The 16,270-nt window shown below is 38.7% G+C and overlaps 1 protein-coding gene across 4 annotated transcripts in view; it reads right to left on the bottom strand.

Moving 5' to 3' along the window:
• Nucleotides 1–16,270, bottom strand: part of Adcy8 (adenylate cyclase 8) — a 216,573-nt gene that overhangs the window by 158,679 nt on the left and 41,624 nt on the right. For all 4 annotated transcript variants that reach the window (XM_021724125.2, XM_078016706.1, XM_005316148.4 and 1 more), the window contains exon 2: nucleotides 12,484–12,633. In XM_021724125.2, the coding sequence (XP_021579800.1) occupies nucleotides 12,484–12,633 (150 nt within the window). The remainder of the gene's footprint in view (nucleotides 1–12,483; nucleotides 12,634–16,270) is intronic.

Raw genomic sequence — 16,270 nt, 5'->3', positions numbered from 1 at the left:
AAATTTAGTCGGGTACGGTGTAAATAACAACATAGGAATGTGAAGAAAAAAAAAGAGCTTTTGTTTCTGAGAAAAATAAGCCGAATACTCTGGAAAAACAAAAACATTGGTCTAAAAACACTGCTTTCAAATGAGGTGGGGGCAAGACATTTGTAAAAGATTAAAAAAAAAATTCTAGGGTGGTTTTGCACTAAAATTACTCTGAAAGTGACTTTAAATTATTTCTTCCTTTTAATGGCCAATCCACTTGGGGCATGGCTTATGTCAAATAAAGGATGTAGAATTCTGCTCAATGAACTCTTATTTAAATCCACCTAAAATACACTAAGATGCCTGGGCCATTTTAAAAATGCACATTTTATTTTCTCCTGTTCTGTCTTACTACCAATTTAAAGTGCACCTTCAGCTGTATCGAGGCCACTGAGCAGCCATCGCTCAACATTTCCTAGCTGGGTTGAATAGGCTTCCAGTTCCAATTTTTTTAGTCAAAATACTCGGCATAGATTTGTGAGATAAAAAGCCCCCATGTGACTCCTTGGCTGCTCCTCAGCTTTTCTGGCTAGATCAAAGGTGTGGAGGGCTGCAATGGTGATTGATTTCTCCTTTCCCCACGGTCTCTGGAAATGTTAACTGTATGCAAATGAGCACAGGGTGATGGCCTCTGTTTGAATCAGGGGAAGTATTTAAAATTAGCACTGCTCATGGATGCCAAATCAGAATAAGCACACAAATTACAAGAAGGAAAACTGCAGTTACTAGGATCAGAGTGTCTCTGCTGTGACACTCAGGAGGAACCCAGGGGTCCAGGACTCCAGGATGAGCTATGACCTACCCCCATCTGCTGAGTCCCTCATATGCCAGCCAAGGAGTCAGGTGCTTACTATGTATGGCTTGATTTCCTCCCAGTAACTTTGAGATGTAGAGACTATCGTCTTTGATAGATGAAGAATCAAAGGTTTGGACAGTTCAGATGATGAACCTAAGGTCGACCAGATGTGGAATTAGAACTAGGAATGAAATCCAAGTTTGTTCTTCAAGCTGTCACTCCTTTCACCATCCCAGAAAATGCAAATAATGTGCTGGAAAGATAGCAAAGAACTAGGCAGCCAGATGGCATGTAAGAGTTGGTGTTCCTCCCACATGGAGTCAACCCAGGCCTCTGGGTAAGGTCGGTGGTTACAGGAAAATCAAAAGCCATTAACACTGGAACTCTGTTCACTGTTCAGCACTTTCCTGGCAAACAGAGGGAACCATGGTGCCCACCCATGCACAAGGCAGAATGCGAAAGCCCCTGTTAAATATTAAATAAAAGCTTCTAAGTGCCAAGGCAAATATATATAACTTAGGACTGGAAACATTAGGAAAGACTTCTTAAAGAAGAGACATCTGAGCACCAGATTGGTGAGATTTTCACAATAGCCCTAACATTTGTAGAGCTTTTTACAGTTGAAATAACACTTTTTTAGTCATTATGCTGTCTCTCAAAACACTCCTAAGGTCAGGTCAGGAATTATCATTTCTGGTTGAGAGATGAAGAAACACACACCAGGTAATTCAACAAGTTGCTCAGAGTCACACCAGCAAGTTAGAAATAGCAATGAGACAAACATGTAGGCCAGTACTAATCAGTAGAAATACAATGTGAGCCACATATAGAATTAAAATATTCATTGTATTCCCATTTAAACATTAGGAAGAGTTGAAATTTATTTAAAATGCATATTCTACTTAACCACATATCCTCCAATTATCATTTCAACAAATGATCAACAGCTGTAAGTTAGCAAAAAGTTTTTAGTGAGACTATTTTGCATCTCCTCACTTCTTTGTTGTGTGTATTTTATATTCACAGGACACTGTACTTGGGGCCGGGCACATTACAAGTGCTCAACGTTCACACTGGATTAGTGACTACCATATTGGCCAAAGCAGAGGTTTTCTGACTTGTAGCCCAGTGTCTTTCTACTCTGCTAAACTACCACATAAATATAGACCAAAAATGAGATAGGGCATGTCATGTAAAGAGAGGAATAGGACAATGTCATTTATGGGCCAGGCAGGACCCATTTAGTACCTCAAAAAGGACAATGAAAGAAAGTTTAAAGAAGACTTAAGAAAACTAATAATGGATGGGAAAATATCCCAAAGACAGAAGAGTGAGCAACCACAAAGGCCCTTGGGACCTAGAAAACCCTACAGTATGTAAGCAAGGAGCTGTGGCCTTTGCTAGAGAAGTGCAGTCACAGCCAATCTGCAACCCAGCCGTGTGGGAGATGTGGAGATAAGTGCATTGGCCTCTCTGCCCTCACCCTCTAGTCTCTTTCCAGTGCCTCCCGTTGTCCAAATCCAACTGGAAGCTAGAGGATGTTGAGCTTGCAATCCATAAAGGTCAGCCTCCTGGGGTGGAGGGAACAGTAGAGACAGATGGAGACTGAATATGGAGGGCAAACAGGGACTGGCCAGCAGTCACAGGTGCAGAAGTGCTGAGAACATTAGCTGGACCTGGTGGAGTACAGGAGGGAAGTGGCATGGGACATGATGGATAAGCTGGGCTTGAGTCGGGCTGGTTGGGCTGTAATGAGAGGTAAATGTGATAGGTTTGCACACTTGTGCAGTAGCAATCCTGGGGTATTAGTGTGGATCTTGCATAATCCACAGGGGACCCTAAGAAGATGCTCCTGACACAAGTAATGTTCTCTGCTGGTGTTTCGAGATGTGAAGGTATTTTACATACCTTCCTTCTTCAATGCCCAGTAGATAGATAGGGAAGTAGACAGGGCTCAGAACGGACCCTTTATTATGGGCAAAGATTGGGGAATTGGAAAGTGAGAGAACACAGACTTCTTTTTCCTTCTTTTTGCATGTGCCACAGCTTCTCAGCCAGAGGCAGAGAGCGTGGAGGCCACTGTGGGGCTCCCCTGTGTAAGTGGGCTTCCTGAGGGGTGAACAGGAGCCATAATTTTACTGCAGGAAAGGCCCAGAAATGAACGTGTGATAACCCCAAACCTGACTCCTACTCACTGGAGAAAGAGGACCAATGGATGACTACTGTATCATCTCAAAATAAGATGGAGAAGGACGAGACTAGGCCAGAGATAGCCATGGTTTTGTCTTTATGCCCCATGCATTTCCAGGTAGCTCAATAGGTTTGTAAAGTATCCAATTTCATAGACCATAAGGAAAATCATTGTGTGTGTGTGTGTGTGTGTGTGTGTGTGTAAAAGATGTGGCTACTGCACCCAGTGAAATTCTAGTTTCTTTTTTGAGAAGAATTTTGAGGTGAAGTGCATCCAGGTAGCCAGGCCAGTTTATCTGGGTGAGAAATGGCTTAGAAAAAACTACTAGAAAGTAAGAAAGCCGTTTTAACCACACACTACCAGGAAAGGAAATGTGGAACATATTTGGTGGAGACGGCATTAACAGAAACCAGCACCACAGTTGATGTGGATGGATATGCCACAGAGGAAAATTATCTTGGGGGGGATGAGAATATTAAGAACTGGCTGAGCTCGTGAGGCTGGTGGCTTCTGCTGGCGAAGCTGCAGCAGGATGTTGGCAGTGGGCCTCTGGAGCTTGGAAGAAACACGGTGCTGGAGATATTGATATGGGAACTATCCAGCAGTAGAGACGTTATGATAAATCACCAGAAAAGAGCCAAAAAAAAAAAAAAAAAGAGTTCAAAGAAAGGCCCTTGAAGAATGCCTACATTCAAGAGTTAAGAGGAAGACAAGGGATACATGAAGAAATCATAAATCTGAAAGACAGGAAGAAAGACCAAGAGCTCCCTATGGAAATTAAGGCAAAAGAGTACTTCAAGAGACGGGGGCATAAGAACTGGTCAGCAGGACCAAGTGCCGGAGAGATCAAGCTTGAGTGGAGGCTGCTGGTGGGTCATTAGATCAGGGATACTGCTATGGTTTAACACGTCCTCCAACACTTCATGCGTTGGAAACTGAATACCCAAAGTCTATAGTATTTGGAAGTAGGGCTTTGGAAGGCCACTGTGATTGGAAAAGGCCATGAGCATGGGCTATGATGATGGCATTAGTGGCTTTTTAAGAATAAGAAGAGAGAGATGAAAGGGCATGCTTGCTGTGTCTCACTTTGTGATGCCTTCCAGCGTGTTATGATGCAGCAAGAAGGCTCTCACCAGATGCTGGCACCGTGATATTGGATTTCCCAGCCACCATAGTACTAAGTGAAACAGACCTCTACTCTTTATCAAGTTATCCAGCTGTGCTATTCAGTTAGAGTGGACGACAATGCCAGGCACTTGCTATTCCTCTATGAGAGTGGTTCACCCAACAGTCAGGAAAGAGCCCCCAGCAGCCATGCTCCTGTATCCAATGCTGCCTCTCTCGACAACTCTTGTGGGGAGCACTAGTCAAAGCCTGGCCAATTGCATTTCAATTTCTGTATTTTCAGATTGGATTGAACAGCATATCTTTCATTCTGGCCATTTCTCTAGATGGGAGTAGAAGGGGTAAATTTTCAAGAGTTTGTATCACAACCATTTTCTACCATGTAGCCTTAATAACAGAGTTATTAAGAGGGAGTTAATCTGGAGACAAGGGGGGAGATCAGAGCAGATCCAGAGGGAGAATAAAAGATGAACAAAGTGTTCCTTGGATTGTGATGACTCTTGAATTCCTGGTTCTGGGATCTTTCCCAAGCCCTGTATTATTTCTCTAAATATTTTTTTTCCAAAATTCTCTGATAACTCAGCCAATACAGGATACATTTTTTCTTTTTTCTTACATGAGCAGGACATGGTTATTGATACCTGTAAACCAATATAAACTAATAATATATCTGTTTTGAGGATCCCAGATTAAAGAGATGTACTGTTTAATATGGATCCAATGATAATATATGGTTATTTGTGTTTAAGATTAAATTAATAAAAATAAAAATTTAAAGTGTCACACTGGCATAACAGCTTAGTGGCCATTGGCCATCAGGGATATTAAGTCATTTCTGTTATCATAAGAAATTCTATTGGACAGTGAGGTCCACAGAGCATTCTATAGTCGGGGAGGATGAAGACTGGAATAACATATTATGTTTTTCCCCCATAAAATATCTGAAAGGAATGAAAATGAAACTAGGAAGAGAAATGAAACTATGAAAGAAATTGAGCACAGAGATGTAGATACTTGTAGGATGTTAAAGAGGATGTCCGTATGGTGAAATTCAATTTTAAATTTTTTCTTGATTTCTCAAGAAGAGAGTACTTCCCAAGTCTATAAATTCACAATATGTTTGCGTCAAAGAATGTTTGGGAAATACAATTAGTAGCGGCCATTATCTACCTGTTGCCTCTGTTCTTCTTCCCAGTTTGTTTTCCCCTTCTGCAACCACAGCTTTTGTGAAGAGTACAAATTAAATGTTTATCCTATCTCAAAAAAATTATAAGATAGGATTGAAATAAAGGCAGGGCATAGTAAAATATAAAAAGAGAATAATATCATCAAGAAATTCACAAATGAAACTCTCATGAAGGTCGCAGCTGGAAGGATCATCGAGGGTCTTTGTGGAGGAGATGACAATTTAAGCAGAGCTTTGAAGAACGGATAAGGTTGAGGGATGAAAGGAGGATCATACCAGGTAGAGAGAAAAGCCTAAGCCAAGGAGTAGGTGCAGCAGGTTGAGAAGAATGTGGAGGAAACAGTGAAATTTCTAGCAAAAACCAAAGAATAATGGCTATGAAATATATTAGTAACAGGTCAGGCTGAACAGGACGAATGGTCCATGCCTGGGATGTAAGAGATGGAGAAGAGCAGAAAAGTGGGTGGCAGGAGCTGAAGAGGTTTTGGGAGAGTAATGCAAAGACCATTTGGTTGGAGCAAAAGAACAGACATAATTGAGGTTCTGCCCATTTTATGTCAGTCTTGATGCTCCTCCATGGATGAATGAATGAGCAAGTGACAAAGCTCTGCCTCGCTAGTTAAGAGTATCCATAATTTAAAAGTGAATGAATAAGTCACCAACTCCTAGTGCTATGCTCCCTAGCTGCCCCGAGGTGAGCAGTTTCCTCTGCCTCACCTTGGGACCAGAATGATGGAGCTGGCCAAGTACAGACTGACCCTCTGAAACCAGGCCTGTTGAACGCCAGCCAGTCAATGGGAGATTTGTAAAAGAAATATGTGAAAAATGTGGCAGTACTGCTATGGTTAACAAAATCAGAAGAAACAAAGAACTTTAAAAAGCACTAATCCTAATACAAGCTGTTAATCAGGTAAGATTTGCCAAAACATTAGCTTTGCTGCTTACTCTATGAAATGTACACAGTTAATGATATTATTTCTGCAGTAGACCTAATGCCTTCATTTTTACATTGGATTTAAAAAATTTCTACATTTCAATAAGATATTCCAAAAAGTGATCATATTCTGGGTTAATCAAATAATCAGTGTCATTTTAAGTAAAGGTAAGTTTTTGAAACACCAATTTTTAATGATTGCTTTGTCTTCATTTAAAATAAAACTGAGTTTTTAAAATTTTCTTTTAACAGATACAAATAATTAAATAAAAACACACCTAGATGCTATAAGACACCAATATGAATCAAAACAACCAACTAAGAGCACAGTAGGATGCAGAATTTTCTCAATTTAATGTCCAAACCACTAGCTCACACCAATATTGCCTAACAAAGATATTTAAGTTAAATTGAATTGCTTTAATACAGCTAAAACATCTGCTGCATTTAAAAATAATCTTTCTGCTGCTGTAACATATGGTATCATCTGAAACTTTATTCCCGTGCCCCTAGAGCTTCTGAGATACCTCGAAATGCCATGATTACCATAAGGAGGTTTTTGCAATTCTCAAAGCTGAAAGAAAAACAATTAATTCATTTTAATATTTAAAATAAATATAGGCCATTTGGATCATTTGGGAGGAGAAATGGGATTACAAAAAATCACAGTAATTAGAATCTAATTCCCCAAAGAGAAATGTTCCAAGATGTAGCTTCCAGATGGAAAATTCCCCGAGCAGGTCTGTTGAAGATGTGTGCTCAGCCTGTGCTGGTGTCTCCTGAATTGGATCAGAATGCTCCCAACCCCAAGTTTCCAGTGGGGACACAATGGACCCAGGTCTCTTTACTCTTCCATAGAAGACTAGTTATTTCAACATGTGTGTAGGTAAAAGGGAAGTCAGCAGCCACCATTTGAGTTCAGTATAACTCAGTTAAATAAATATTAATCAGCTCTTATTTTCCAGCCACTGTGCTAGATAAATACAAAGAATCAGATACATTAGATAGAGTAGCAGCTTTTAACTAGTCTTTAGAGGTAATGTAGCGAGAGAAATGTAGATTAGTAAATGCCACCAAGTATGACGCATCCTGTAATAGAGTTAACTTTCCTGGCATGGTGGGGGCAGGAGAAAAGCCCTGCCGCTCTACCTGGGGATCAGAACGAGCCTGGGGAGGAATCAATGCTGGAGCTGCAGAGCAGAAATACCTGAGGAGAGAGGCTCAGGCTGACTCTCCAGGCTGAAAGAACCACGTGGACAGGCTGATGAGGCAGCATTTCAGGGAGCTCATGGTCACTGGTGCAGTGTAATAGGAGAGGGAATGGGGAAGACAAGGAGAGGGGACAGGGCCTAGATCCTGGAAGGTTTATTGCACCACATACAAGTTTAGCTCAATATTGGTGTGAACTAGTGGGTCAGACAATGGGTTGAATTAAGAAAGTTAGGCTTGAACACGGTGACAAGAGGGCTTTCTTGCAGTGATGAGCAACAATGTCATCCTCACAGCACTTGCTCTGCATTGGGCTAAGAGATGTTTGTTCTTACCCCACACCAAAACCATGGGAGGAAGGTACAATCGCCATGCTTATCTTGTGTCCACAAAAATCAAGGTCTCCAGAAGGAGAAGTTTGCCTAAGGTCCCACAGCCAGGAAGCACCAAAGTGGTTTGCACACAAATCTTTCAGATACTGAATGTTTTTCTCTTAACAGGTTCCCTGAACTGGCACTGAACCAGTCAGGATTGTGAGATGGAGAACAGATTAAGGGAGAGAAGCTGGAGATCAAGAGAACAGATAGGAGTTGATTAGTGTGCTTATGAGAGTTGCAGTTGGTGATAACATAGAAGGAAGGAGTGGAGAAGGGGGAAGGAAGAAGAGGAAGAGGAGGAGGAAAAGGAGAAAGAATAGAGGGAAAGGAGAAAGAAGGAAGAAAAGGAAGAGGATCAGGAGGAAGATGAGGAGGAGGAGGAGGAAGAGAAGGAGGAGAAGGAAGAGACAAGATGAAGGAAGTTGTTCTTGCCTTCTGGAAAAAAAAGGGCCAATAGATGCCCAGCTTCTTGCAGTTGAGTAAGTTCAACATGTCAGCATTTAGAACCATTCGATAGTTTCTCCCTGTTGGTGTGCGGATGACTACAGATAGGAAGTGAGATATTATAAAGTTGAGGATCAACTTCAAGGTCCTTAGTTTAAACTTTAAAACTTTTTAAAACTCTTTTAAACTTCTTAGTTTAAAAGAGACAGAGACAGTTTTCATATTTGCCTGGTTCTCTGACCTTAAGAATGATGCGGCTAAGTTCCGGATTTCCAAGGAAAAATCCTGTTTCCCAGGACCTCAGGCATCTTGTTATGTGATGGGAACCATCAAGCAAGAGGAAACATGGTTCTTGGTCCACTTACCCTCTAGCTCCTGCCTTCAGGTTTTTATTTGGAAAAACAACTAGTTGCCATCATTAAATATTGATGATCCCAGTCATTTATAATCACATATTCCAGGCACGGCTGGATGGCATATGTCAAGGAATGAGACACTGAGGATTCTTCAAAGGGATCACAGTGTGCCTTATCAAATAGGTATATAAAGATTGAGATATTGTAGCAAGCAGTAATGGAGATCTGTAATAGATTTTCATTACTTTGGTGTACAGAGTACTTTGACTAATGCCTGGTTCATAGCTGAGACTCAATAAATATGTATTTTTCATTGAATGGAAAGTAGTAATGTTCCATTGGAAAAGTGCAGATTTTCTGGAGGCTATCCGAGAAAACCCACTGACCAGCATTGCTGCTCTTTAGCAAATCATATGTCTTGTCATCAGCATCTTTGCTAATGTCTTTCTTCCTTCTCATCCAATAATTAAGATCACACTCATCTTCCAGACTCAATTCAGAGTTAAAAGAGAATCTTATTCATTTCTATGTCTACAGCATGGGTAAAAGGCTAGATAGGTGAAAAAGTGAATGAATGATCATGGGGTATTCATAATCCTTCCCCCCAAAAAAACCTTTTCTTTTTTCTTCAAGATATTTGTGTGTGTGTGTGTGTGTGTAAATGTGTGTGTGTGTGTGTGTTTTGCCCATACAGGGTATTCTTCACTTAACTATTCATCTAAATCTCATTAGCATGTCAGTTTAGATACTGTTTCTTCTGAGTAGCTCTCTATAATCATGCAGTTTAGGTTTGAGTCATACACTATTGCCAGCGGTGTCTGTGGATTTGTCCGTATCCTTTCATATCTGATGCTGTATGCCAGGAACTTATTGTTAGTCCCCATCATGTTCTCAACACCCAGCACAGTTCCCCATGCACAGCAGACCTTAAATAAATAAACAAATTCAATATTGAACCAGTCGTTTAAGTATTTCCTTTGTATCCTGCCAAGAGATAAATCCAGTGCTTGAAAAATCTCAAAAACTCTCAATCATTTCTGTGCGGTATGGCCTGCTCATAGTATGAGCTATATTGATAAGCACAAAACTTGCCACTAGAATTCTTTGGGATAATTATCTAAGAATAAAGCATTTACAGTCATTTAGGCCTTTACAGCATCTTTTTTGAAGGATATAGAATTTTTAAGGTATAACATTATAATTAGCTCTGACAAGAGTTAAATAAGGTGAATTTGTCAATGGCCCTTGATATTGATGAGTTTGATTATTGTAATCTAAGGAGAACCACCATTCCGATTTACCTCCATATAAATAATTCCAGGTTATTTCAACCAAGACAAGACAATTTATAATATTTTCTCAAATGAGCCCTCTTGGGCCTGAGCTATGTTGGCTGAATTGTATACATAATTATGCATAATAATGCTAATAGAAACTCTTCTCTGAGTTGTAAGGGCATTGCACACAATATTTCTAGCTGTTAAGGAGACTTTTGGGGCAGGTTATTATTATCTTCTTGCTATGGGTAGAGAAACAAAGACTCACAGCTTGCTCAAGCTCACTAAAATAGTAACTAAGCAAAGATTTCAATTTCAGGGCAGTCTCACTTGAAAGGCTGTGTTTTCTCTGCTAGACTACACTGCCCATTTACAACCAAGAAAGTTCTCAGGGATAATGGAAACCTGTAGCAGAGATCAAATGTCAATGGAAAGTAACTTTAGCAGAGAATGACACAGAGCTGGCTATCTTGGATACAGGGGAAGGAGGGGTGGTCAATACGCCAGAAATAATTGGTCATAGTTCTGTTCCTGTGACTGTAAGAAACCTATAGAAGACTTTACTTTTAATCCTCAGAACCAAGAACCTTCCACCAAAAAGGAAAGTCTTTTCTTGTATTTTATCCATGAAAACAATAAGGCTGACTTATAATTTTGTGTGGCTATATACATGTTATGTCATTTGAAGCAAACATAATACTGAAGAGAAAGATACTTTCCATTTTCAAATGAAGAACTTAGGACTGAGGACTAAGTGACTTAGGTGGCCCAACTGGGAATTAAAATGAGCCATGACACAAACTCTAGTGGCCTTTACAGGTGAATTGTCTCTTCTTCTCACCTCTATATTATTATTTTCTTTCTCCTTCTACTAACTTAAAAAAAGAAAAAAAAAAAACTACTAGGGAGGAGAGTGGAACACCCTTCCACCATGTTAGATTACTAGATCACAGTGCTTCTGAGACACTTAACTTGAAGCATGAGAAAGAAAGCCAAGTCTTACAGATAGGATAAGGCAATAATTTTCAATGTCTCCATATTTCATAAACGCAGCATTCAAAATGCGTATCAGACAGCTCACTCACAAAGCAGCTCTTGTTGTGATGGGGCATCAAGAAGAGCTGAGTAAATTATTAATATGACAGCATTTTCTACATTGGCACAAGTCCCATGGAAAGAGTGACGTACCAGTTTGGTAACTGCTCTGTTCTGCACAGGAACATAATACACCATCCTGGAGATACTCTCATTTTATTGTACAAAGTGTTTTCTTCCTTGAAATTATTTTTCTAAATAGTTCCAAGAGCAACTCAGAGAAACTACTCTATAACTACTAATGAGGCTCCATAATTAATTGCTTTAGTCATTAACTTAGAAATCCCCTGTTCTGAATCTCAAGAAGTCACTGTAGGATTTGCAAGTTCAGGAGTCTCCGCTGTTGATAACATATGTCAGAGATAACATATGTTAGTGGGAGGTGAGTTTTGTCAAGTTGCACCCAAGCTGTCTGCCTCATCCATTGCCACACAGACCTGGACTCACTTAACTTCAAAGACACATGCTTTCCTGATGATTCAATCCAATTAATCATGAAGAAAATGTTGAGCCTTTTACAGTTCCTTTGTTTGCAATTTCTCAAATCATCATTGTATGAAGTTTAAAATAAGTGTGCTACAGCATACATAACTTCAAGAAAAAGAACCAAGTATGGTAGAACTAATACATCTATTATGCATAGAATTCTCAAGAGCCTATAAACTTAGCCGACTATTGTTGATTCTAAAACCAGTTTCTAATGGATTCCTGCTATTCCTTTTTAATAGTTATTTTCAGAAACACTGGTAACACATGTATTTTGTACATATAAATAACTTTTGGAGGAGCAAGTCTTTAGTCTTAACTAATTTTATTTTGAAGGAATATATCATTGGAGATCAAAGCTACTTTTTGTCTCTATAGCATCCACTCAGTTAAGATATAAAAGAGCCTTCTTTATTTCAATGGTTTCAAACAGGATTTCATTCCTTCCACCCTCCTCCCCCACCCCATCCAACCTGCTTTGCCTGCTACTTTCCTTATTCTGGGATTGGTATCTGGTCCATAAACTCTATTTTGTGCAATGTCTCTTCTGAAATACTGGAAGAAGTATTAGGGATTAGACATGCATAACATTTTTCTAAGAGTTTACTATCTAATTTAAATTCCTATGCAGTGGAGACTTTTTATCTGAAATAACAATTTATAGTTTTAAGAAAGGAAGTTGAAGATGAGAATGTAGACGATATTGATTTTAACCTGAGTCATAAACACAGATGTTAGTTAAAAGTGTCAGAATATCTTGTGACTATAGTTACTTTCTTTCTTTTGGGGACCAATTAATTGAGTATAGAGAATAAGCTCAACCTACTTTGACCTCTAAGTCTCCCGTAACTATTTTAGACTCTTGAAGTTCATGACATAAACTTTGAAAGAGCAATGGAAATTTAGGATTTGTTTGGGAGGAAGGAAAACAGTCCGGGTAACTTGTGAGGTGATAACAGGGTCTTTCCAGTTGGTACCTGTCTTTGGTTCTCTGTCTCCAGGCGCAGCCTGGCCTCCACACACCTCCGGGTCTCCAGGAAAGCTTGGCGCTGGGCCCGGTCTGACAGGTAACTGATGAAGATCCCAGCGGTGTTCATACACATGAACAGCACTGCCTGGGCCACAACCTAAAACAGAATTTCAAACACAGTGAGGTCAGGTGGTTGAACGAGATGATTGTAGGCAAAGAGGAAAATAAGTAAGTAAAAATTTCAAAAGTAAATCTTAATATATCAATTGAAATGCTCACTAGGGTGTTAATAAAACCTTGCCCTTCATTCAGACCTGCAGTCAATGTTACCCTTCAGAGAGGTCTTTCTTAACCAAGTCACAGTCTCTTCCTCCCCAGTTTAAAACCTGAACCTAGGCTGGAAACGTGAGTTAAGAAAGATGGGGGAGGTCTCTTTGGCTTTTTCTCTGCCACAGTCCGGCTGCAGCAAAATAACCAGAGGGGTGACGAACAACTTGTGTAGATTGATACAGCAGGAGTGGGAACCGTTTATTGTGGGACAGGAATGGTATTTATACATTCCACACAGCTTATCTAATTAATATAAACTAAACACATCAGTCAACCAATAAGGAATCTCCACACTTAATGGCTCGCTGGCCTTACTTCACAAACCACTCCCTCTGGCATTTTGCCAGGCGCCATCCAGACTTGTTTACAGACTCTAACATTTCTCTGGCAAAATGCCAGGTGCCATCCTGACTTGTTTACAGACCCTAACATCCCTCAGCTTTCTTCTTCAGGAGCTGATGTTTTTGGTCTGTATTAGGCTGGGAATCCTGGGGAAAAAGGGGAAGAGGATATGGAGCAGAAAAATTATTCATAACAACTTACAGTTTTGTTTTTTTTTTTAAATTAGTGTCTTTTGGATGTACATGATGGTGAGAATCACAAAAGAACAGTGGAGGGAAGGGAACAGGGGTGGGAGGAAGGGAAGGCAAGGAAAAATATTGAGGACTGAAATAGAAAAAAATAACATTTCATGCTTTTATATGATTATGTTACAGTATATTGTATTGTCATGTACAACTAAAAAGAACCAATAAAAAATAAAATAAAAAGTAGGGTGGCTTCAATCAAACCATGTTATATGCGTGTATGGAAATGTCAAAACGAAAATCATTAATTTGCACCACTGATGTGTTCTAATAATTGAATAAAGATTTATATATACATATAGACATATATAAGACATTCATAGAGTGGCCTACTGTACCACGACTCTAGTGCACTCGGGTCCTCCTTGGTGGAACTCAAGTCTTATTTCTAACTCAAGAAAAGATCTCACATTTTCTGCTTCTTTGAATCTCCTTTCTCATGATCTTATTACTCGGCATCAAAATCTCCTTGCCACACTCTCAAATTAGACTTCTTGAATTCACATTAGACTCCTTTTGTATAGCTTTCTTGGGAAGAAAAGTGGGAATATTCTGGAAGGGTGTTGATGTATGGAAGAAAGGATCGACATAGTGCGAATTTCCTTATTTTTATGGCCTTAACCCAAGGGTAGGTGGCAGTTCATACAGAGTGGGGTGGACGAAATGCCAAGAGGAAGTCCAGGAGCTCCAGAGAAGCAAAAAAGTACAGCTGCTGAAAAGTGAGCCCCAAATCCTACAGAGAACCCGTGCAAGGGAGCCTCCAATTCTTGTATAAACTGTTCCCTGAGCCTCACATGAACAGGGTAGACAGCAAACAACTGAGTTAAGGATAAAATAACCCAAATAAAATGAACTGAATTGAAGCCCAAAAGACAAAGTCTATAGGAATGTAAGGTTATCCAGAGTCTGAACCATACAATGTTCACAATGTCCTGAACACAATACCAAATTATGGGACATCAGACTAAATATTAAAATGTCACTCTTTCTTAAGGTTGTTCAGTCATATATGTACATAAAGTAATGATGTCTATTTCATTCTACTATCTTTCTAACCCCCATACCCCCTACTTCACTCCCCTTTATCTAAAGTAATTCTATTCTTCCCTAGGACCCCCTGCCCTTATTGTGAATTAACATCTGCATATCAGAGGAAACATTTGGCCTTTGATTTTTTGGGTTGGCTTATTTCACTTAGCATGATATTTTCCATCTCCATCCATTACCAGCAAATGCCATAATTTCATTTTTCTCTAAAGCTGAGTAATATTCTATCTTATCTATCTATCTATCTATCTATATCACTTTTTTTTATTCATCTGTTGAAGGGCACATAGGTTGGTTCCATAGCTTAGCTATTGTGAATTGAGATGCTAAAACATTGATGTGGCTGCCTCACTGTAATATGCTGATTTTAAGTCTTTTGTGTATAAACCAAGGAGTGGGATAGTTGGGTCAAATCGTGGTTCCATTCCAAGTTTTCTGAGAAATCTCCATATTGCTTTCCAGAGTGGTTGCACCAAGACATTCTCAAATTATACTAATATAAAAAGTTTAAAAGTCAAAACAAAACAAAGTTTGTTATTTTGTATAAATATCAGATTAAAGAAAAAAGCAGTACTAGAGATAAATAGGCTCACTACGTGATGATAAAAAGTTTAATTCACCAGGTAGATAAAAATTCTAAATTTAAACATATTTAACTACAGAGCCTCAAAAGTACAAACTTTACCAACATAGTGGTATATTTGAACACAATTTTGAGCAGTTAATATGTCAGGCAGACAGAAAAATCTTCAAAGAAATAATTTCAATAGTTCCCACAACAATCTTGACATGAAACATGGTGTCTAACAATTAGTACAAACTTTTAGGCAGTATTGTAAATTGCAAAATATATATATATTTTTTTACATCAGAGCCTGAAGCTAACCTCAGCACATTTCAAAGTACTAGTATTATGTAAACTTGGCCAGTAATCACAGTGTAACCAACTGAAAAAGCAAGATAAAAAGATAACTAGAGAAATCCCATATGCTTAGAAATTAAAAGAAATTTAAATACCTCATGGATTTAAAAATATATTATAATGAAAAATTTGTGTAGCCAAAGAATGTTGAAAATACCACAGAACAAAACTCAGTAAGTAGTCCACATAGAGGAATTTATAGTTCTAAATGCTTCATTTTTTAAAAAAGCTTGAAAACAAATGTGTTACCATTCAACTGAAGGGTTTAGCCAAACCCAATTAAACGCAGAACAGAATAAATTCAAAGTATATGTAGAAGGAAAAAAATAATATAAGAACAGTAAGCCATGAATTAAAAATCAAATGACAGTAAGGAAGAGGATCAGCAAAGTTAATAGTTTACTCTTTGAAGACTAATAAAACAGAAATAATTCTTACAAGCTTAATAAAGAGAGAAGATACAAGTAAACAATATTAAGAATAAAAAATTGACAGAGATATTGCAGAAATCAATAGATAATAAAATATACTATGAACTTTAATGCTAATAAGATCTTTAAATGAAATTGAGATATTTCTAAAAATACATCTTTACCAAAATTAACTCAAGAAGAAAGGAGAAATTTCAAAAAGTGTAATCATAATTAAAATTCTTTATATGAAGAAAGTAACAAGCCTCAATGGCTTCATCAGAGTATTCTACAAACAACTGTGGAATGATTTATCTCTTTTCTCTCTTCCAGAGACTAGAAAAGAGAGAGCAGTTCAGTCTATAAGACTTGTATAACCTTAGTACCCAAACTTATGTAGCTATTCTAAAAAGGTAGATAACAGGTGAATCTCACTCATGAATATAAAGGGGGATTCTTACACAGAATAAAGCCAATTGAAGCCAACAATGTATAGAA

This window comes from Ictidomys tridecemlineatus, chromosome 7, assembly GCF_052094955.1.
Source record: "Ictidomys tridecemlineatus isolate mIctTri1 chromosome 7, mIctTri1.hap1, whole genome shotgun sequence".
Lineage (NCBI taxonomy): Eukaryota > Metazoa > Chordata > Mammalia > Rodentia > Sciuridae > Ictidomys > Ictidomys tridecemlineatus.
This window is presented reverse-complemented; position numbering and strand designations above follow the sequence as displayed.